The sequence below is a fragment of the Malurus melanocephalus genome, unplaced genomic scaffold (genome assembly GCF_030028575.1).
Source record: "Malurus melanocephalus ecotype Western Australia unplaced genomic scaffold, MMel_1.1 scaffold_237, whole genome shotgun sequence".
Lineage (NCBI taxonomy): Eukaryota > Metazoa > Chordata > Aves > Passeriformes > Maluridae > Malurus > Malurus melanocephalus.
Window position 1 is genome coordinate 346315 of NW_026623469.1, and position 19161 is coordinate 365475.

Below are 19161 nucleotides of genomic sequence, written 5' to 3' on the forward strand. Positions count from 1 at the left end.
CAAACATTTCACAGGAGTTTTGCTCCAACACCCATTCCCTAAAGGGGCACAGACCGTTCAGTACTGCCCAGCAACAAACAGAACCATTAAAGAAGTCAAAGTGTATTTATCTSCCATCAGTTACATGCAAATAGTCCCAAAAGGGATTTGAAGGAACCTTCGATCCATCTCATTCCAACCTCTGCCACAGGCAAAAGACACCTTCCACTGGACTTGGTTATTCAAACAAGGTGTATCCCCTCTATAAAGGACGAAGATGGGGTTTGGTGGCATGTTTTTAGAGGAGAGTTTCACCTGATAAAGTAGTCCCTTAGGAGTTAAACATATTATTCCATAGAGGAGGAGACCGGGAATTGGAAAGTGACGTTCAGTCACATGCATCCAGTCTCTCAAACTCAGCCAAGAGGAAGAAGTGTTACCAAAAAACAGAGCACTTAAAAGCAGAATTGCATCACAAGACTTAAGGTCAGAACAGGAAGTAAAATTATTAAAACCCCACAGGAAAATTAAAGTCCCTGGGCAGCTTCAACTGTTCTGGCACTGTTCTCCCAATCAGGGTCTTCCCTGCAGCCTGCTGTGCCCAGCACCAGGTTGGGGCTGGCAAAAGAACATAATCAGGATGAGGAGCACATGGCATGTTCTATTACAGCATTTTCTGGGGTTCTGGAGGTGACAYAACCAGGCCACAAGAGCTGGCCACAACCCCAGCTCTTCAATCAAAGAATCACTATGGGGTGGAACAAGACCATCACACCATTCTGTGATTCAATGATTAAGGCTGGGAAACACCTCTAAGATCACCGAGTCCACCACTCCCCCACCCTCCCCCTCTCCACACAGCCAGTCGAGCCCCAAGCCCAGCSTGGCCTGAGGAGCCCCAGCTTACCCAGACAGGCAGCAGCGCCCACCATGGCATAGAGGCCTGGCGTGATGCAATCGGCCCCCTGGCTGCACCAACCAGAGAAGATGGCCCAGTCGTGGTGGTAGAAGGCCAACTGCTCCACGGCCACACCGAGCAGCCGGCCCGCGATGGCCCCGACGGCCATGCTGGGGATGAAGAGCCCCGAGGGCACCTGTAGGAACACGGGGCAGTGAGCACCAGAACCCCAGGGCTGCACTGASGAGTGGTCAAGCCTCACATGAGAGGGAGTCAGAGGCTTTGCTGGAGATGAGCTGGAAGGGACATTGATCATCTGGTCCAACCCCCCTGCAGTGAGCAGGGACATAAAAACTGTAGAGGATCATGGAATCMCAGAATGGTTTGTGTTGGAAGGGACCCTCCAGCTCATCCAGTTCCACGCCCTGCATGGGCAGGGACACTTTCCACTGGGCCAGGCTGCTCCAAGCCCTGTCCAACATGGCCAGGATGCCTTGCTCTGTCCCTCTGCCCTTCCTGCACCCTCGTGCTCTGAGGTCTCTGCAAGAGTCTGAATTGCCTCCATTCTGAGCAGAGGCTGGTGYGGAACAGAACAAGCTCCTCTCAGAAGGGAACATAACCAAGCTCACACTGCTCACACTCTCCCACACCTTTCCAACCACCCCAGCACATGTTCATTTGTAGGCATGGGATTTCCCCACTCTGCTGCCTTCAAACACTGGCAGTGGAGTCATCCTTCCCTGGGAGAAATTCAAACTCCACCATGACASAGAATCAGCACACATAGCAAAGGGACACCCAGCAAAGCCACTGTCAGCATATTCCAAAAGCTCCCGTTGTTTGAAGGCAGGGAATCCCCCTTCCCCTTCTCCTTCTCCTTGGCCATGCAGCTTTGTCACATGTGGTGTCTCTCTCTCACAGATCCCATGGCTGCGTTGGACGGTCAGTGACATCTCAGGGCAATAGTGATGTCAAATCTCTGCAGTGTGGTCACGATTTTGGACAGAGCACTCAAGGACTGGGGGCAGGGGAAGATGCTCAGCTCCATCCACTGCAGGAAAGCTCACACCTGGGAACTACATCTGCAGCTCCAGAGGCTGCACCAAATGACTTCCAAATCATCTGAGCAAGGAACAGCTCCAATCAAGCATTTACAAATTAAGACAYTGATTGCTTTGCAATTAGCATTTGCATCCAAATCACATATTTATCGAAAAGGATTGAGGCAGGACAATTTAGGAGCATTCTGTGTCTGGAAAATGGATTGTGGAGCCCTGAGGCACCAGTTTTGTGATTGCATTTSGTGCCCATACTCAGGCTGGAAGATTTCTACTGCCCTCAGGTACGAGCAGCAGGACAAACAACTGAGGTCAGTCCCCTTTTGACAGAGCTTGGGGGGACATGTCTGGTTAGGGAGGAAATAAAACCCTAAGGGTCCTGCAGAGTGTGGGAAGAACATGAGCTCATTTACAATCCTCACCTTCATGCCAAAGGTGAAGATGGTGATGAAGACCTTCATGATGAGGGCCAAWGCCAGCTGCCACATGGCCGTGTAGACTCCGGGGCCAGCGGCGCGGTCGGGCAGGTCATCCCCCTTGGTGCTGTTGAAATCATTCACGTACTCGCAGAGCTTGGACGAGTCCAAAATGCCGCAGTCGTTGAAGAGCTCCGAGATGAGCTCGCTGGTGCTCATCCTGGTGTACTCGTTGGGGAAGGCCAGGACGGCTGTGATGGCTGTCACCACGATCACCTCCAGCACCGGGTACTTGCCCAGCCGCGTTGTCTTGCGCCGCCTGCACCAGGCAATGTTGCTGCGGATGAAGAAAGCTCCCCAGAGTCCCCCGAATATTCCCAGCAGGATGAAGGGCACCAGCTCCAGCAGATGCCAAGGCATGTGAAACTCTACGTAGAAGAGCACGAGGCGGCTGTTGCCGAAGGGGTTGATGGAGCGCAGGGTGAAGGCAGCGACCAGCGCGGCGAAGAAGGAGCGCCAGAGGGTCTTCAGAGGGAAGTAGTAACTCACCTAAAGGGGAGAACAAAGCACATTGGGCCACTTGAACAATGAGCACAGCCCCACTGTGGGGGGTAAAGCCAGAACAGAGATCCATGGGCACTGGCTCATTTCCGGCTCTCCAGGCTCTGTTTGGAGCTCCAGTTCAATGAGCATTGCAGTGAGTGGGACGGGCCCTGGCCTGCACACTTCCACTGCAGCACATGCCCTCTGTGATCCCTGAAGCAACTCACTCAGGTAATAAAAGCTATTACATATCAGCCATGAGGTGAATTCTGACAATATGTGGGCTCTGCAAGGTCCAAAGTGTCAAACAGCAGCACCTGCCATCACTGCCACCAACCATTGCTCAGCTGAGCAAATCCATCCCAGCCCTCCTGTAAAATCCATCCTGGTCCTCCCCTGAGCTAAGCAGCAATGATCCTTTCGTATCTGGATCACGAGATTAGGGATTAGGTGGTCCTTGGGAAGAAAAGGGGGTTGATAAACCAGAGAAGTTTGTTCTCAGGTACCCTGGGACATAAGTATCAGGAGAGAGCACAAGGGAAAATGGCCTCAAGCTGTGCCAGGGGACRTTCAGRGTGGACATCAGGAGGAATTTCTTCACTGAAAGGGTGGTTAGGCATTGGAARGGGCTGCCCAGGGAGGTGGTGGAGTGCCCATCCCTGGTGGCATCTAAGGAACGCCTGGACGTGGCACTGAGTGCTCTGGGCAGGGTGGGGATTGGKCACAGGTTGGGCTCAATGAACCTGGAGGGATTTTCCGACTTCAGTGAGCCTGGAAATCCATATGAAAACCAGAGCTGTGGCTGTGAGAAGTCAGCAGAACTGGGCACGAACAGAGCAGAGGAATCCAACAGTCTTATGGCACAGCCACAGACAGACTTCCTCCAAAATAAATCCTCCAGTATTCCCAAGAATTATCAGAACCTTCAATTAGCCTTTAGACTGGCCTGGTACACAGAGTATTCCAGAGCTCTCCTTGACACCCCAGAGGCAGGGGAGGGCTGTGTTTTTAACCCACAGAGTCAGTTCTGCACTAAAGCAGCATTCCAAGGTTACCTCCTCCAGGCTGAAGAGGACTCCTCCAATGGGAGCTCCGAAAGCCACGGACACACCGGCAGCAGCAGCTGCTGACAGCACCTGAGGGACAGACAGAGGCACTCAGACTTCTCATCCCTCCCAAACATCCCCCTTTTTATGGTTTATCTTCACTTAAATTTGTACWATGTTTATCTCCCTCACAGTCAGCCACATCTGACCAGCTTTAAGACAGCAAAGAAAAGGTGGAATTGGGAGAGCTCCAAATTAGCATTAGCATGTCAACAGCCCCAGCACCAAACCAGCACAAGTGGCATCGCTGGCCACTTTCTCTTCTGTTTCAGAAGATTTGACCTCGGGCAAAGTTTCAGCACAACCCAATGCTGGCAGTAATTGCACCTCCCAGAAAAGCCCATGTTTTCCTATCTCACACTGCCCCYTGTCCCAGCACTGCCAGCTGGGCAAATCCTGCCAGCCCACCCAGAAAATCCTGTCAGGTTTGGTTCAGCAGAAGGTAAACAGGCCAATACTGGCACACTGAGAACATGCTGAAACAGACCCATTTACCCCAGAACAGACCCACTTACCCCAAAACAGACCCATTTACCTCAGCTCCAGAACCACGGCCCCACACAACCTCCCCAGGCTGTTGTCCCCACGCACCTCCCTGCGCTTGGCCTCATTCTTGCGGTACTTGGTGAAGAGGTGGCACAGGATGTTCCCACAGCAGCAGGCGACGTGGACCAGGGGCCCCTCCTTGCCCAGGCTCAGCCCCGAGGACACGGCCAGCACGAGGGTGATGGTTTTGATGACCAGCGTCCACTTGCCCAGGTAGCCTCTAATGATGAAACCACTTAAGATAGTTTTGATCTGGAAGTCAAGCACACAAAGCTCTACAGGCTTTCATTCAAGCCATGGTCAGAGCTCCTGATTTACTGGATGTTCCAAATCCTGCCCTTCCCTACAGCTTTCAGAATCCCTCTGAACTATCAAAAACGAGAGAGTCCATAAAAATATCTCTCCATGCAAAGGCAGAACCAACCATCTGAGTCCTTCCTACGGGGCCACCATCCCTGCTGGAGAAACAGCTAGGCAGCACCTCCTGCAGTAATGCCAAAACATCTAATTTTTAAAGGGACTGCATGGAGACCTTAGTATTAGATATGTTTCAGGAACAGCTTGGAAAAACACCCATGTATTAAGTGATCATCTGAAGTGGAAGAAATTATTCCATAGCATGTATGTGTAAATCTTGGATGGTGGATCCCTATCTCACCTGAAAAACCACCCATTCTTGTTCCCGCTCACCTCTGGGATCCCTGAGCCACAGGCATAGGGAGCAAAGCCCTTCACAAGGAGCACAGCAAGGAGGGAGAACATCAAGGCCCAGATAACGTACATGAAGTAGTTGAGGATATATGCAAACGCCCCCTGAAACACAGAGAAAATTGCCACAATCAGATGGTTTCAACTGAGCCCACATCAAACCTGGGCACTGAAGTGAGCACATGGAATCAGCAAATCATCCCACAGAGTTATCAGCCAGAGATGGTGAGACCTCCCCCAAGTCTGAGGGTTCAGGGATAAGTTACATTTGCTGGGTTACCAATCCCATCGGCAAAATCCATTAAATAAACAGCAGCCAAGGTACAGGACTAGAGTTATGGAATCATTTAGGTTGGAAAAGAGCKGTAAGATCATCCAGTTCAACCACAGATGGGTACTGGCTCAGTGTTGACCTGGTCAGGCAGCTGCTCCACTGGAGAGAGCTGTCCCAAACACAGCACTGGAGCTCATGGCATTCCCCCAAAATGTTCATGGGCAAAATAYCCTGCAAGCAGCACATCCTGGACACACCAGTGACACACTGCACCTGTAAATGGGGCAGTGTTTGCTTCCCCACACCCCCTCCAAGGACAACACCCAAATAATTTGTTTATTGACACCTCTTTAAAACCCCAATGATGAACACTAAACCACCCAGAACTTGGACTCCTGGCACCTGCATCCAGGTCATTCCAGGGATGATAKGGGCTGGGTAAACAGAGGATTTGGCAGCAAAAGCAGCTGCAGGCACACATCACCTCTCCATGGCCGAGGATCAGCTGGGACCAGCTCTTCCACTCAGGACACTTGTCCCTGTCGGTGAAGGTGGTGTTGGACTTCCAGCAGCAGTGCTCGTGGTTGAACCAGAACCCTGCCAAACACACCCCTTCCTTCAGATCTGTCATCCAGTGGGCAGAGATGTCAATCAGACCTGCCAAGGATCCTGGTTTAAAGGAAAAAACCCMAATAATTCAATGAGCACCTCGTGCAGACTCAAACACCTGAAGGTCACAGTCTGCACCACCAATTTCTGACTCACCTACCACCACACAGAGCAGTGCTGATATTTCTGCCTACAACTCACTTGGATTCTATGGAGAGCTAAAYGAGAGGATTTGCCTAATTCTGGATAATTTCAATCTATTGAAAAGAGTAGGTCAGGAAACAGAGCATGGCTGATAATATTTCAAACGCTGACTGTGTTCAAACCCCCCTTGCATCACCAGTAATTAAATCTYCTCAATAACTGTTAAATACAGCACAGCAGCAGTTGGAGGGCAGAGAGGGATGTCCCACATTTCTAGGGGACTCAGACAAAATGTGTCACCAGGATCCAGGAGCTGCACCAACAACACTGACACTGTGACAGGAATAACTCTGAATTTGGAGAAAACATTTCCAACCCCAATTTAAAAAAAGAAAAATAAAGGAGAGGAAAGTTACAACTGTGCCAAGTAAAACAAGGCAAGGAGAGCCAGCACAGAAGGGAATTCAGGTTTTAAGAGGAATCTTCAAGTCATTTTTGTTAATAACTCATCCAATCCCAAAACCCCCACACCAAGGCAGAAACCAGGGATCTCTGATCCATAGGAGCAAGCAGCAGCACAAGCTCCAGAGGCTGCAATAAACATTCAGCAAACCCACCAGTTAATGACCAACTGGCCAGCAGCCTTCCTGGGTAAACATTAACAGAAGATTTCACTCCATACCTCGTGACAGATGCTTGCTGCTTCCTATCAGGGAGATTTTGTATCCAAGTGATTTACTGCTGCTGCCCTGGGGCCAAAGTTTGTTTCTAAGCAATTTAAAAGGCCTCAGACAGCTGAATTCTGAAARACCTCTGATTCCAAGAAACACCTCTCAATTTTTGTATCTCAGTGTAGAAGATAAAACCCAAAAAAATAAGAAACTCTTGCTGGCAGCCCCTGGCATTAACCCCTTCAGTGCCCATGAGGAGCRTTCGGCACAGGCATTCTCAGCATTTTGATCAGCTCTGCTTTAATGAACGTTTTTTATTTATTTCAGAGCTCTGTATCAGCAGCAGACCCAGAGCAGTACCTAGGACACCTCTCAGCCTCTGTTTTGTATTTTGGTTTTGCACAAACACAGCCTCAAAGCACTTAAAGATAATTTCACATGGATTACAAGGCAGCAGCAGAGCCCTCGATGTCAGCACAAGTCCTCACCCCAAAATCCTGCTGCCCCAGGTTTGTGTAGGAATGGATCCCCATGCTGCAGTGCAGGAATTTTTACCTGGAGTAAAAATTACCAAAGTTTTACCTGGAGGTTTGCTCTCACCTGCCAGCAGCCCAATGAGGAGCATCAGCAACCAGCCAGAAAAGGCATCACTCACACTGTGCAGCAGKGCCCAGGTGGACTCCTTGCTTCTGTTGGTGATCTGGGAAAGGGTTTGCAAAAAAAAAACCCACAAATCCATGAGGACTCTGATCCACTGCTCTTTAAGAGCCTAAATGCTCTTAAACTATTTGCTGACACTGTCACTCTGCTTTGGTGGGGGAGATAAAAAGCACCTGGCTGGTGCAGTAAATGCAGCTCTGGTTGGGAGGTGGAAGAGAGTGCATCATGAATGGAATCCCAGAATAGGYTGGGTGGGAAGGGACCTTAAAGATCATCCAGTTCCAGCCTCTGTCATGGGCAGGGACACCTTCCACTATCCCAGGTTGCTCCAAGCCCTGTCCAACCTGTCCTAGAACACTTCCACTGATGAGGCAGTCCCAGCTTCTCTGGGCACCCTGTGCCAGAGTCCCAAGGATACAGACACGAGGGGCTCGCAGGTTTAATGCCAGAACAGAGGAATGGTCCAGCTGGGGAACGGGCACTGGTGGTACTGGGAACGGGGACTCAGCCCTGTCTCAGAGGCTCCCGGACGGCTGAGGCCTGTCAGTCTCACTGCTCCTGACAGGCAGACAAAGGGTGACAGAACAGCCATTGTGTGTCCAGCTGCCTCTCCCAAGGGAAACATTCCAGCTCTCCACCATTATCCCCAGATAAAAAGGCACATTGATGGGCACAGCTAACACCCACTAAMTGAGGAATACATGCAGTAAGAATCCTTTCTGCCTGGTTGACTGTTAGGTTTTTCTCTGTGTTTTTGTCTTCCAAATGCAACACTGATCCCAGATACTGAATCCCAGACAGCTTGGTCGGGGTGTCTAAACTGCTTCCTTTGAATTTCTTTTCACTGGAACAATCCTACACCTCTTTGGACAGTCCTAAATTCTGTCTTCACCTGATTTATTTTTCCTRTGGAGACAGGCTGGGGTGTCCAGCCTGGAGAAGAGAAGGATCCAGGGAGACCTTAAAGCCCCTTCCAGGGCCTAAACGGGCTCTGAGAGAGCTGGAGAGGGACTTTGGACAAGGCCCTGGAGTGACAGGACAAGGGGAATGGCTTCCCACTGCCARAGGGCAGGGATAGACAGGTCTTTGGGAAGGAATTGCTCCCTGTGAGGGTGGGGGGGCCCGGACACAGGGTGCCCAGAGAAGCTGTGGCTGCCCCATCCCTGTTCAAGGCCAGGWTGGACRGSGCTCAGAGCCAACTGGTCTAGTGTAAGGTAYTCCTGCCCRTGGCAGGGGGTGGAATGGGATGAGCTTTAAAGTTCCTCCCAATCCAAACCATTCCCTGTTTCTCTGACCTCTGCAGACAGGAAACAGCTCGKCCTGTCCTAGGCTGATGGCAYTATCTCTGTCCCCTCACCTATGCCTGGAGACACACCCATGACAAGGCTTTGGGGTCTGGACTGTAACCCCACAGATAGGAAGTTTTGGGGAAGTAGGCAGCAGGGACATGGAGCCCCTTGGCTGGGTCTGCAYTCCCCAGATTTGGGCATTATATTTATTTCTTGTATTTGTGCACACTGAGCAGGGTCTGTACTCTGTTCAGGCTCTGTTACAACACAAGTTGTTTTGTAAGGCTCAGGAAAAAAAATCAAAGAATATTTTGGCAAACAAATAGACAAGTTGAATTCAGTCATCACCCTCCAAGAGTGCCAGCAAGGTAGGAGCGGGCTGGGGACATGGGTATTTCAGCTAAAGCCCCCATTGCTTTCTGAGCAGATTCCTTTAATTGCAGAGTGGTGAAGTCCTGGGAAGGAATTAGGGAAGAATTRCACTCAGTCTTCTCAAACAAAAAAATGCCAATAGAAAGAGCACCATTCACCAGTGCAACTGTGAGAGCAGAAAACCACGCTGGTTTGGGCTCCAAATCCTCCGTTTTAAACAAATCAAAGCCTTCAGMAGAGAAGTAGCAACCAACAAACTGCAGCATGTTAGGTTTAGTGCTCCTTTTCCTCAACCTAAACTCTCAGCTCCCATCCTAAGGGCAATCCCTCCATCCCAGGTTTGTCCAGAAAGTGCCTCCCTACACCAGCAAGATTCACATGCTAATGATGCAGCACTCGAAGCCAACAAGAAGTAGGAATTTTTACCTCCCTGTGTCTGTCCCGGTCCCTGGACTTCTCTCGCACCCAGTCTATCGTGTTAAAATCTTCGTARGTGCCCACACCAGGAAGAGGCTCCTCCAGGAAATCCATCATGGTGCTTGTGCCGTTCATCCCTCCTCCATTATAGGAAGAAAAGCCTGGTGGGGGGAAAATGAGCATTTCTTAGTTTTTCCCTTTTTTATAGAAAAACAGAACTCATTTAGGAGGAAATCCACAGATTTCAGTGGAAACAAAAGAGCTACTGAGGTGTTCCCCAAGCTGAATACAACTGGCACACCTTSCCAGGTGATCTGTGCCAGGTACACCCTTCCCATTGCCAGCACATAYCCTGGAGATGGGGTTGCTACTGGAAACAACGGTTCACAGCAAAGCAAATCCCGACAAGCACCTAGATGTTGACTTTTCCCTAAATCCAGGACTTGCCATGAGAATATTTTGCCATTTGAGGCAAGCAGAGGGGAGAGGGAGAAGAGAAAAGGAATATTTAGGACTCCCCAGAGAGCTGAACGGTATCCCAGGTGGATATGGCAAGGATGAGAGCAGGATGAGCAGGAAGGCATGGATGGGAGCAGGGAAACAGGGAAAGCAAAGCACCCAGAGGGGCCTGGAAAGCAGAAAGTGGGACCAAATGGGGGCTTGGGAAAACACCAAACTGGGACTTGTAGCCTCCCTCAGGGGAAAACTTGGCCAAACCACTGGGCCTCCTGTTTAACCTTCTCCAGGCCATTGAAAACTATGCTTAGCATGGGTTTACATTCCCACAATCCTGRTTCTGGAAGATACTGAGTGTTTCCAGACATCCAGAGGGAAAACCAGAAGAGCAAAAACCAAAATCCAGTGAAAACTGAAAGGTGGGGGGAAGAGAGGGGTTAAAATTCCCAGGCAGAAGGATAATGGTTGATATTTCAGCATGTTTAGCTTGCAAATATCACAGGGGCAGAGGTGTCTCCAAATGGGAAAAATAAGGAATTCAAAGAGCTGCCCTCTGCCCCATCATCCAAAGCAGGAAGCAAAAAGAGCTTCTTTTTGCCCATCTCCCAGATTGCCAAAGCTGCAGGAAAACAAGATGAGTCACGTACAAAACTGACAACCACCACAAAATAACCCACTTAAAACAGCTCCTAGCTTCACTTGGGACAAAAAAAAGGTGGAGTTCTCCAGAGCTCTTCCAAATGCTGAGTGCATGGGCTATGAGCCCTGACTGCACTGGGAGGAAAATGGGGCACATTTTCCACGAGGCTTAGCAGCATTTTTGAGGCTAAGAGCTTGGAAATATAAAATTGGCATCAAGGCTTCCAGAGACTTCCCCACTCCAATATCCTGACCAGAAATCCTAGGAGCTGTTCTGTAAATCTGATGGTTCAGAAACTCCTTGAATAAAACATCCTGATATCAACATGAGCAGGTGGAGCCTGTGGAACACTGCAGTGCCTGAACTCCTCCTGCCACCTGGGGGGTGCTGCTCCATGGACATCAGAGTTATCTGGCACAGGTACCCAGGGAACAGAGGCCTCATCCCAGCCACCTGAACAAGTGTCACCCGCAGCCCAGAGCCTCAGGTCTCCACAGCAAAGCCCACAGACACGGAGCCCAAGAGCTCAGCAGGGTTTGATCCAGCTCTGTGGTGGCYCTGGGCTCTGAGGATCCTGTGTGTCTCAGAACACAGGAGATCCCGATGCCCACCTGGGCCACCCCAGTCCACCAGTAATCCAGTTCTCACCATGGGCACCAGCTCATTCACCCAGTGTCCAGTTCCCAGTTCCCAGTCCCACGGTCCCCTCTCACGCTATAGTGAATTTTTAACACCCTTGCTCCCTGCAAATGCTGGAATATAAATCTGGGGATGGAAGGGGGTGACAGCATTCTGGAGAAGGCACCACCCATCCAGGCCTTCACCTCCACTCTGTGCCCCACACAAGGACAGAGGGGAGCAGAGGGAGCATCTCTCACAGCAGCAACATCCCTAGGAATGAGGTGGCCCCACGGCGTGACAAGATACACCAAGCCCACAAATGCCGAGGACAACACTGAATCTACCTGGAAAAATCCACAGCCAGCCCCAGCCAGGCAGCCAGCCTGAGGAGTTGGGTTTGTTCCCAGGAATGGCCCACTCTCCCAGAGTATCCCAACCATTCCTGTCTCTGTGCTGCAGACAGCAGGCTCTCTGTCAAGCCATTCCTTTTTGGTTTAGCCTATCTACCCCAATCTCTCCTAAAGATAACAGATACAGCTGTCCTAAAGAAAAGTATTAATAAAGGAGAGTTAAACCAAGCTAATAGAACACCCTGAGAAGCATTTTCTGCAAGAAGATGAGATCAGCCGCATTCCATGCTCACTCTCCCGGAATAACTGCTCAGACCAGTGACTTTGAGCTGTTCTGGGAATGCTCTCCCAACTCAAAGCTGCCATGAAGCAGCAAGAACCTGAGAACACAAAGTGAGCATAGAGCTGCAATGCCAGAGGGGCTGCATGTCATGGTACACACAGCAGGACCTCGATGGGACCCACAGTCCCCAAGGCACAGCTCCCGTGATCCCATCGGACCCACAGTCCCTGAGGGCACAGCCACCGCACCCACAGCCCCTGTGATCCTATTGCACCCACAGCCCCATGATTCCATTCCCATCCACAGCCCCTGTGATCCCATCGCACCACAGTCCCCCAGGCACAGCCACTGCACCCACAGCCCCTGTGATCCTATTGCACCCACAGCCCCATGATCCCATTGCACCCACAGCCCCTGTGATCCCACTGCACCCACAGCCCCTGTGATCCCATTCCTATCCACAGCCCCCATGATCCCATTGCACCCACAGCCCCGTCATCCCATTCCCACCCACAGCCCCAGGATCACCCAGGCAGGTGGGATGGGTTGACCCAACTTGCACACTCCAGACCAGGCAAGTGCAGTYTGGAGACCAATCCTGCTCTCCAGGATCCCCCATTCAGCCCAGCCTGAAATCCTACAGCACCAGGATTTCTATTCCCAAAGGAGAATCCTGAGGTCTCCAGCCACACACACCTGTTTATTTGACAGATGATAATGAGAAAACATCCTCACATTTTTTTTCCAGGAGTAATCCAGAACTATAAAATGGCTGACAGCCATAAATATTTATAAAGATCATATTTCCTGCCTCAGCTTGCTGCAAATCAAGGATCCTAGGATTCCCAAACAGGAATAAAGGAGGAAAATGAGCTCAGTGATGCTTTGCCAAAATACATCCAAGACAATTGTTACAGATCTCTCTGTAACATCCAGATCTCCAAAGCAATGCCAGAGACAGTGAGTGAAAAAGTGACCCTGTTACAGTTCATTTCAAACCGAGATTTCTCAGTGTTTTAATCACTGTGCAGAAAGGGTTAATTAATGCTCCACTTCAGACCCTGCTGGGCTTAGGAAAACCAGCTTGGTGAAGTTCCAGGTCCTGCCATGTGCCACCCCACAAAGCCCAGCCTTTGCTGACTGTCCTGTCAGCAGCAAGAGGACAGTCCAGGCACCTGGAGAGCGCCACTGCTACTTCCCCGCTCCAGCAAATCAGGGAAGAGGCAGGGGTTTGTAGGGAGAGCAACACTAAATGAACAAGCATTACACAGCACAAATCCCACAGCCCACCCAGCACAATCCACCACCCTCATCCTGGCTCTGGAGCCGCTGCCAGCAGCCTTCTGCTCCACCATGTGCACGGACACATGGAACAGCCCCCTCGGCTCGCATCTCCTTTTCCTCCCTGCAAGGGTCGCCTCACCCTGGCTCAGCCGCTCCCCATGCCGCAGCTTCGAGCTGTGTCCATGTCATGGCTGGGGACAGCAGGACGCTGCCGGGGCTCACAGCGGCACTCAGTGCATCCTCCTCCCCTGGACTCTGCCGGGGCCGATCCCGCAGCAGCACTGAGCCCTCCCCACTCCCGGCATGGCGTCACCGGCACCGTCACCAGAGCCAGCCCTTGCACCTCGCCGGGGGGGCAGGATCGGAGCAGCACCGGGAGAGGGTCAGGCTCATGGGCAGGGACACAGCCATGAGCAATCCCCAAGCAGCAAGTGGAGCCGCTCTAGAAGCACACAGCACGTTTTATCTGGGAGAATGAATACCCAGGCACTAAAATCGGTTTGCTGTTGCAGACTGGGAGCTGCAGAGAGGAAAACTGGCTGCTGAATCCTGTTTGGGCTCACAAACACCCGAGACCGGGAGAGGTAAATTGGGAACTCCGACCTCAGGTTGTGGAGCCACAGAGGTGGCTGGGGCAGAAGGGACCTTAATGACCATCTAATTCCACCCCCCTGCCACGGGCAGGGACACCTTCCGCTATCCCAGGCTGCTCCAAGCCCCGTCCAACCTGGCCTGCAACAGTTCCAGGCAGGCACAGGTCCTCCAGGCACCCTGTGCCAGGGCCTCACCATGCTCACAGGGAACAATTCCTTCCCAATATCCCATCCATCCCTGCCCTCTGGCACTGGGAAGCCATTCCCTGTGTCCTGTCTCTCCATGCCCTTGTTTCCAAGTCCCTCTCCAGTTCTCCTGGAGCCCCTTTAGGCCGTGGCAGGGGCTCTGAGGTCTCCTTGCATCCTTCTCCTCTCCAGGTGAGCATCCCCAGCTCTCCCAGCTTGGCTCCAGAGCAGTTCCAGCCCTCAGAGCACCTCCATGGCCGCCTCTGGACTCTCCAACAGCTCCATGYCCTTCCTGTGCTGGGCCCCAGGGCTGGGGCAGCTCTGCAGGTGGGGTCTCACTTGAACGGGGCAGAATCCCCCTCCCCTGCTGCCCATCCTGGGCCCAGGGCACAGTGGGTTTCCAGCACCATGGCCAGGGCATGTTGAGCTTCTCATCTASCAAGACCSCCAGTCCTTCTCCTCAGAGCTGCTCTCCAACCATTCTCCCCCCAGCCTCGATCTGTTCCTATTAATTATCCCAACCCAGGTCCTGGTTCCACTTCACTCCACAACCCAAGCCCAAAAATCCACCAAACCGGACCTTTAACCATGGAGGGACACCCATAGCTGGGATGCTGCTGGGACATTGCCTGCTCTGCACCCCATTCCCACGGCTCTGCCCCAAGTCAGGACGCAGCACAGGAAAACACGCATTTATCAACAAGCTCCTGAAGCGGTGGGCCAGTCCCTGATGCACTGACAGACAAACCCCTTTCTCTTCCCACCCAGCTGACATCTTCCTTGCTGCAGAACTCCCAGAAAGATTCTTTGCTCACTAGCTTTCCAGCGGGCAGGCACTGGATWTTCCTTTTGTCCTCTGGGCACAGTCAGACTTCAAAGGCTCTCCCGACTCCAGCCCCACGAGCAGCCTTTATCTTGCCTTTATTCAATGCACACAGAGCTCAAAGGGGCTGGTGATTAAGTTCCTCGGGCTCCAATTTGCTGGTGATAACTTGTCATTCACACATTGTCTGGGAGGCTGAAACTCTGCACCCTCCCCACGATGACTTTGGTCTCTCTGATAAAAGCTCCAGGGTTCCGTCTGAGGTCAAGGAGGAAGGCGAGTGAGAAAAGCAGAGGAGATGAGCCAACTCAAGGCTCCCACTTCAATTTTTAATTTCATTTTTAATTTAAAATGGAGAATAATTCGCTGCTAAAACCTGTTTGTGCTCATAAGCACCAGGAATCAGTGAGGGTAAACTGGGCACTCAGACCTCTGACCATGGAGCCACAGAAGGGTCTGTATTGGAAGGGACTTAAAGCTCACCCCATTCCACCCATGCCATGGGCAGGGACACCTTCCACTATCCCAGGTTCCTCCAAGMCCGGGCCAACCTAGCCTTGGACACTTCCAGGGTTCCAGGGGCAGCCACAGCTTCCCTGGGCACCCTGTGCCAGGGCCACCCCACCCTCACAGGGAACAATTTCTTCTTAAATCTAACCTAAATCTTCCCTCTCTCAGTTCAAACCCATCCCCTGTCACTACCTGCCTCAATTCTTGCCTTTAGAGCTCAAAGAGAAAAAACCTATTAAAATCCTACAGAGAAAAGAAGACTTTCCACCATTGAAACATTTCTGAGAGAAGAGGGGACTAGTCCTTTGCTCCCTAGAACTTAAAGCTCATCCCGAGGCTGCCATGACTCCCAGGCATCACAAGACATCCTTCCTCCTGCTGTGWGAGCCACTGAAGGACCACTGAAAGAACACACCAGACTCCCAGCATCGCCACCTCACTACAACACCCACCAGAACTCCTTTAACTTACTCAGGGGAAAACAYTGGTGTTCCAATAGTTTCAGAAAGGGATATCCAGGAATCAGCATGCCCCACCCTCATAATAAGGTTGGTAGAAGCAACCCCTCATCTAGGAGACAATTCACGGCAAGGCAGCTGTTCCAGCAGGTTTTGCTGAAGGAATCAGGCCTCACAAGTCTTGTATTTCTTCCCAAAAAGACTCCATCACCAGGAATGCAGATGGAATCTAGCTGACTATGTTCTGGGTACCCATGAAGCTCTGGACACAATTTTCTTTAGAAGATATTAMGCAAATTAAGCTGTTGAGGAGTAACAAGGAAAGTTTCTCACAGAAAAGCAACAGGCTGAAGAGGCAGGATGATTTATAAATCCCTCTGTTTTCAAACAGGAGGAAGGCAACACTGGAATTCCACTCAATTCTGCCTGTCCTGGACTATCCCATGTATTTTTAAGTGGTGCCCACGCTTAGGGAATGTTCTTGGTGACCAGCATCTCCGGGGCTGGCTCTGGAGACTTTTAGAGATGGGATACGAGGGAGCAGGAGAAACTCACTGCCAAAATCCAAGGTTTAGGGGCAGAGAAGAGACTGCAAAGCACCTCGTGCTCTGAGCCTGACGTCCAGTGTCTGCAGACAAGTCATTGCTCAACCCTTGAGAGCAGGAAACAGCTCCTTTATTTTTAATCCCTTAAACTGAGGAGCAGCAGAGATTTCCTGCTGCACCAATGTACCTTGAACATCACGTGGAGTTCTGGGCACCTTACTGTGACACATTTACTGTGACATGAAGGTGATGCCATTAAGGCAAAACAACTTCTGGGAAGACAGGTGACCTTTAAAGGTTCTCTACAACCCAAACTATGTCATGGTTATAGGATTCTATACCCTTGATCTAAAAAAAATCCCTTAAGGATTCTGTACCCTTCCTTGCCCCACCCCAGGAATCCTTTGGCCAAGATGCAAATCCCAGCTCTGACAATTTTGGGGAAGTACRGTTAAGATTCCCTTGTTGTGTGGTGTAACTCCATTAACTTAGTGCCAAGACTGCAAGRAAAACTAGAAAAGTATCAGGAGATTTGATTAAAAAGGCAATTTTGGCTCCCAAGCACAACTTAACAGCCTGGACTAAAACATCAAGGAAAGCCTTATCTGTTACATTTTACTGATGAAATGCTGAAGTCCAGCCAGGGGGAGATAAGAGAGAGAGAACCTGTCACTCCTAGTGAGGTTTCAGAAACACAAATAGGTGTGAGGAGCCACTGCAGCTGGGTTGAGAGCATTTTGACTGAAGGAAGCCYGAAGCAGTTGGAATATCTGCATTTTGACAGTGGTTGGCTCCCAGCAGGGCCCTGCCACTGTCACTGCCAGTCCAGGGCTTCTCAGAGGAGCTCCAGCTGCCACAGGTGCTCTGGAATTCCACATCCACCTGGCTGCAGCAGACACTTCCCCCTCTGGTCACCTGGCAGGAGCTGGAAGCCCCACTTCTGCATGTTGTTTCAACCTGAGAAGCCACCACCCTTGTAAGAGAGTTTGACAGCCTTGGAGAAGGGAGAAGGATAAGGCAGGGTTGGGTCCTGGTTGCCACAGGCGTTATTAACTCGGCCCTGTCTGACACCCCACAGGATGCAGGGAGCTCTGCAAGGAGAACCTTGGCCAGCGCCTCCCAGCTGCACCCCCACAACTTCGGGTTTCACACCTGGCACCCAAACATCTGCCAGCAAACATCTGAACTCATCAGGGGAAGTTGACAGCGAGAACTGAAACTGGCATTTGGGCAAGGAGCTCTTCCCCCTTTAAAATTTCCTCTTTTGCTTCTGTTTCACCTCGCCTGAGAACTTGAGCATCCTGTCAACAGAGAGAGCAGGGGAACCAATCCTCAGAGATTTGGTCTTAAAATGTGCCAGGATGGCACAGAAATGTGTTCAGGGTGGATATTAGGAATATTTCTTCATGGAAAGGGTGGTCTAGCCCTGGCACAGTTGCCCAGAACAAGAGTGGAGTCCCCATCCCGTGGAGGGATTTCAAAGTCATGTGGATGTGGCACTTGGAAACATGGTTAATGGCAGCCTTGGCAGGACTGAGACTTGCCTCTCTTGACTGAGACTTGATGGTCTTAGAGGACTTTCCCAGCCCAAACAATTCTGTGATTCCATGATTCAGTGCCACAGATATGGGGCAGGCCCCTGAAATGTCACAAGCAGCATCACTTCAAGCCACAAGTGCCAGTGGGGCAGAGCTCTGCTTTTTTCACAGAAGGACCCACAGCTCTTCCAACATCCTGAGCAGAGCTGGGAGAAGCCTGTTTGAGCAAGGAGAGGAACAACCAAGTGCAGTTCCAGGCAGCAGCAATACCAGCTCAGCTTGAGATACCCACCACTTCCAAGCKCCATGGAATAAAAATCTCCTGACAGGGAGTTAAAAGATTCAGCTCCTCTCTAAACATCAAATGTGAGCAGAGGTTTCACTCCAGAGAGCTGGTACCATTCTCCTTTGGGTGGATGGGACCCAGGACACGACATGTTCAGGGTGTCAGTTGTGCACATGTGCCCTCTGGGCAGGRACAGAGGGTGTTGAGCCACCCGGGCAAGTTGATCTGTCAGAGTTAACACAGCCACTGCTACACATAGAACACTTCCTCCCAAAAGGGACCAGGCCAGGGGCACAAAGATCACATGCCCCTCAGAGGACCCCCAGTAGAAGAACTGGCAGTTTGGGCTCTGGGCAGATGGCATTTTTGGAAAGTCTTCCCTCCCAGAGGCACAGTGCGGCACTGGGAAGTTTTGAACCTCCCAGGAATGGCTCACAGCCACCCTTCCATGGCACTCACATCCCTCCCTCCTGGCACCRCCAGCTCTCCTCTACAGCAGCTACTTTGGAAAGCTCCAGAAAGGACTCTCCTGAAACCAGAGGATGTGCTCCATGTCATAGCACAGGAACCACACGGACAGAGGGCGCAATCCAGCACAGAATCCGGCAAACTCTTCACCCTGATACCAGGAAACACCAGACCCATCCTGGACAGAGGCCAGCAGGACCCACACAGCAAATATTACYATGAAATCCTATCAAAAGCCATCAGGAAAACCAGAAAGGGGACAGCTTGTGGGCGTTACCTCCCATCTCCCTGTCCAGTGGCGGGTCATCGTCTGCCATGGAGAAATCCATGGATGCTCCAGCTATTTCCAGCATATCTTCATCGCTGGTGGCGCTCTGGAAGCTCTCCCGACGATAGCCCTTCTGATCCATGGCCAGAGCTTCCAAACCTG

At 51.2% G+C, this 19161-nt stretch overlaps 1 protein-coding gene across 5 annotated transcripts in view; it reads right to left on the reverse strand.

Annotated features, from left to right (window-relative positions):
• Nucleotides 1–19161, reverse strand: part of LOC130578725 (H(+)/Cl(-) exchange transporter 5) — a 43908-nt gene that overhangs the window by 12961 nt on the left and 11786 nt on the right. For 4 of the 5 annotated variants that reach the window (XR_008965916.1, XM_057375031.1, XM_057375032.1 and 1 more), the window contains exons 2-10: nt 19009–19158; nt 9700–9851; nt 7553–7652; nt 6013–6197; nt 5237–5359; nt 4592–4798; nt 3950–4030; nt 2358–2900; nt 887–1073 (exon numbers count right to left, since the gene is read on the reverse strand). Coding sequence is in view for 4 of the 5 variants with exons in the window: in XM_057375029.1 (XP_057231012.1) it covers nt 887–1073; nt 2358–2900; nt 3950–4030; nt 4592–4798; nt 5237–5359; nt 6013–6197; nt 7553–7652; nt 9700–9851; nt 19009–19158 (1728 nt within the window). In the remaining variant the exon portion in view is untranslated. Of the gene's footprint in view, nt 1–886; nt 1074–2357; nt 2901–3949; nt 4031–4591; nt 4799–5236; nt 5360–6012; nt 6198–7552; nt 7653–9699; nt 9852–13463; nt 13611–19008; nt 19159–19161 lie in introns of those variants that run through there. The other variant, XM_057375030.1, reaches the window with a different exon arrangement.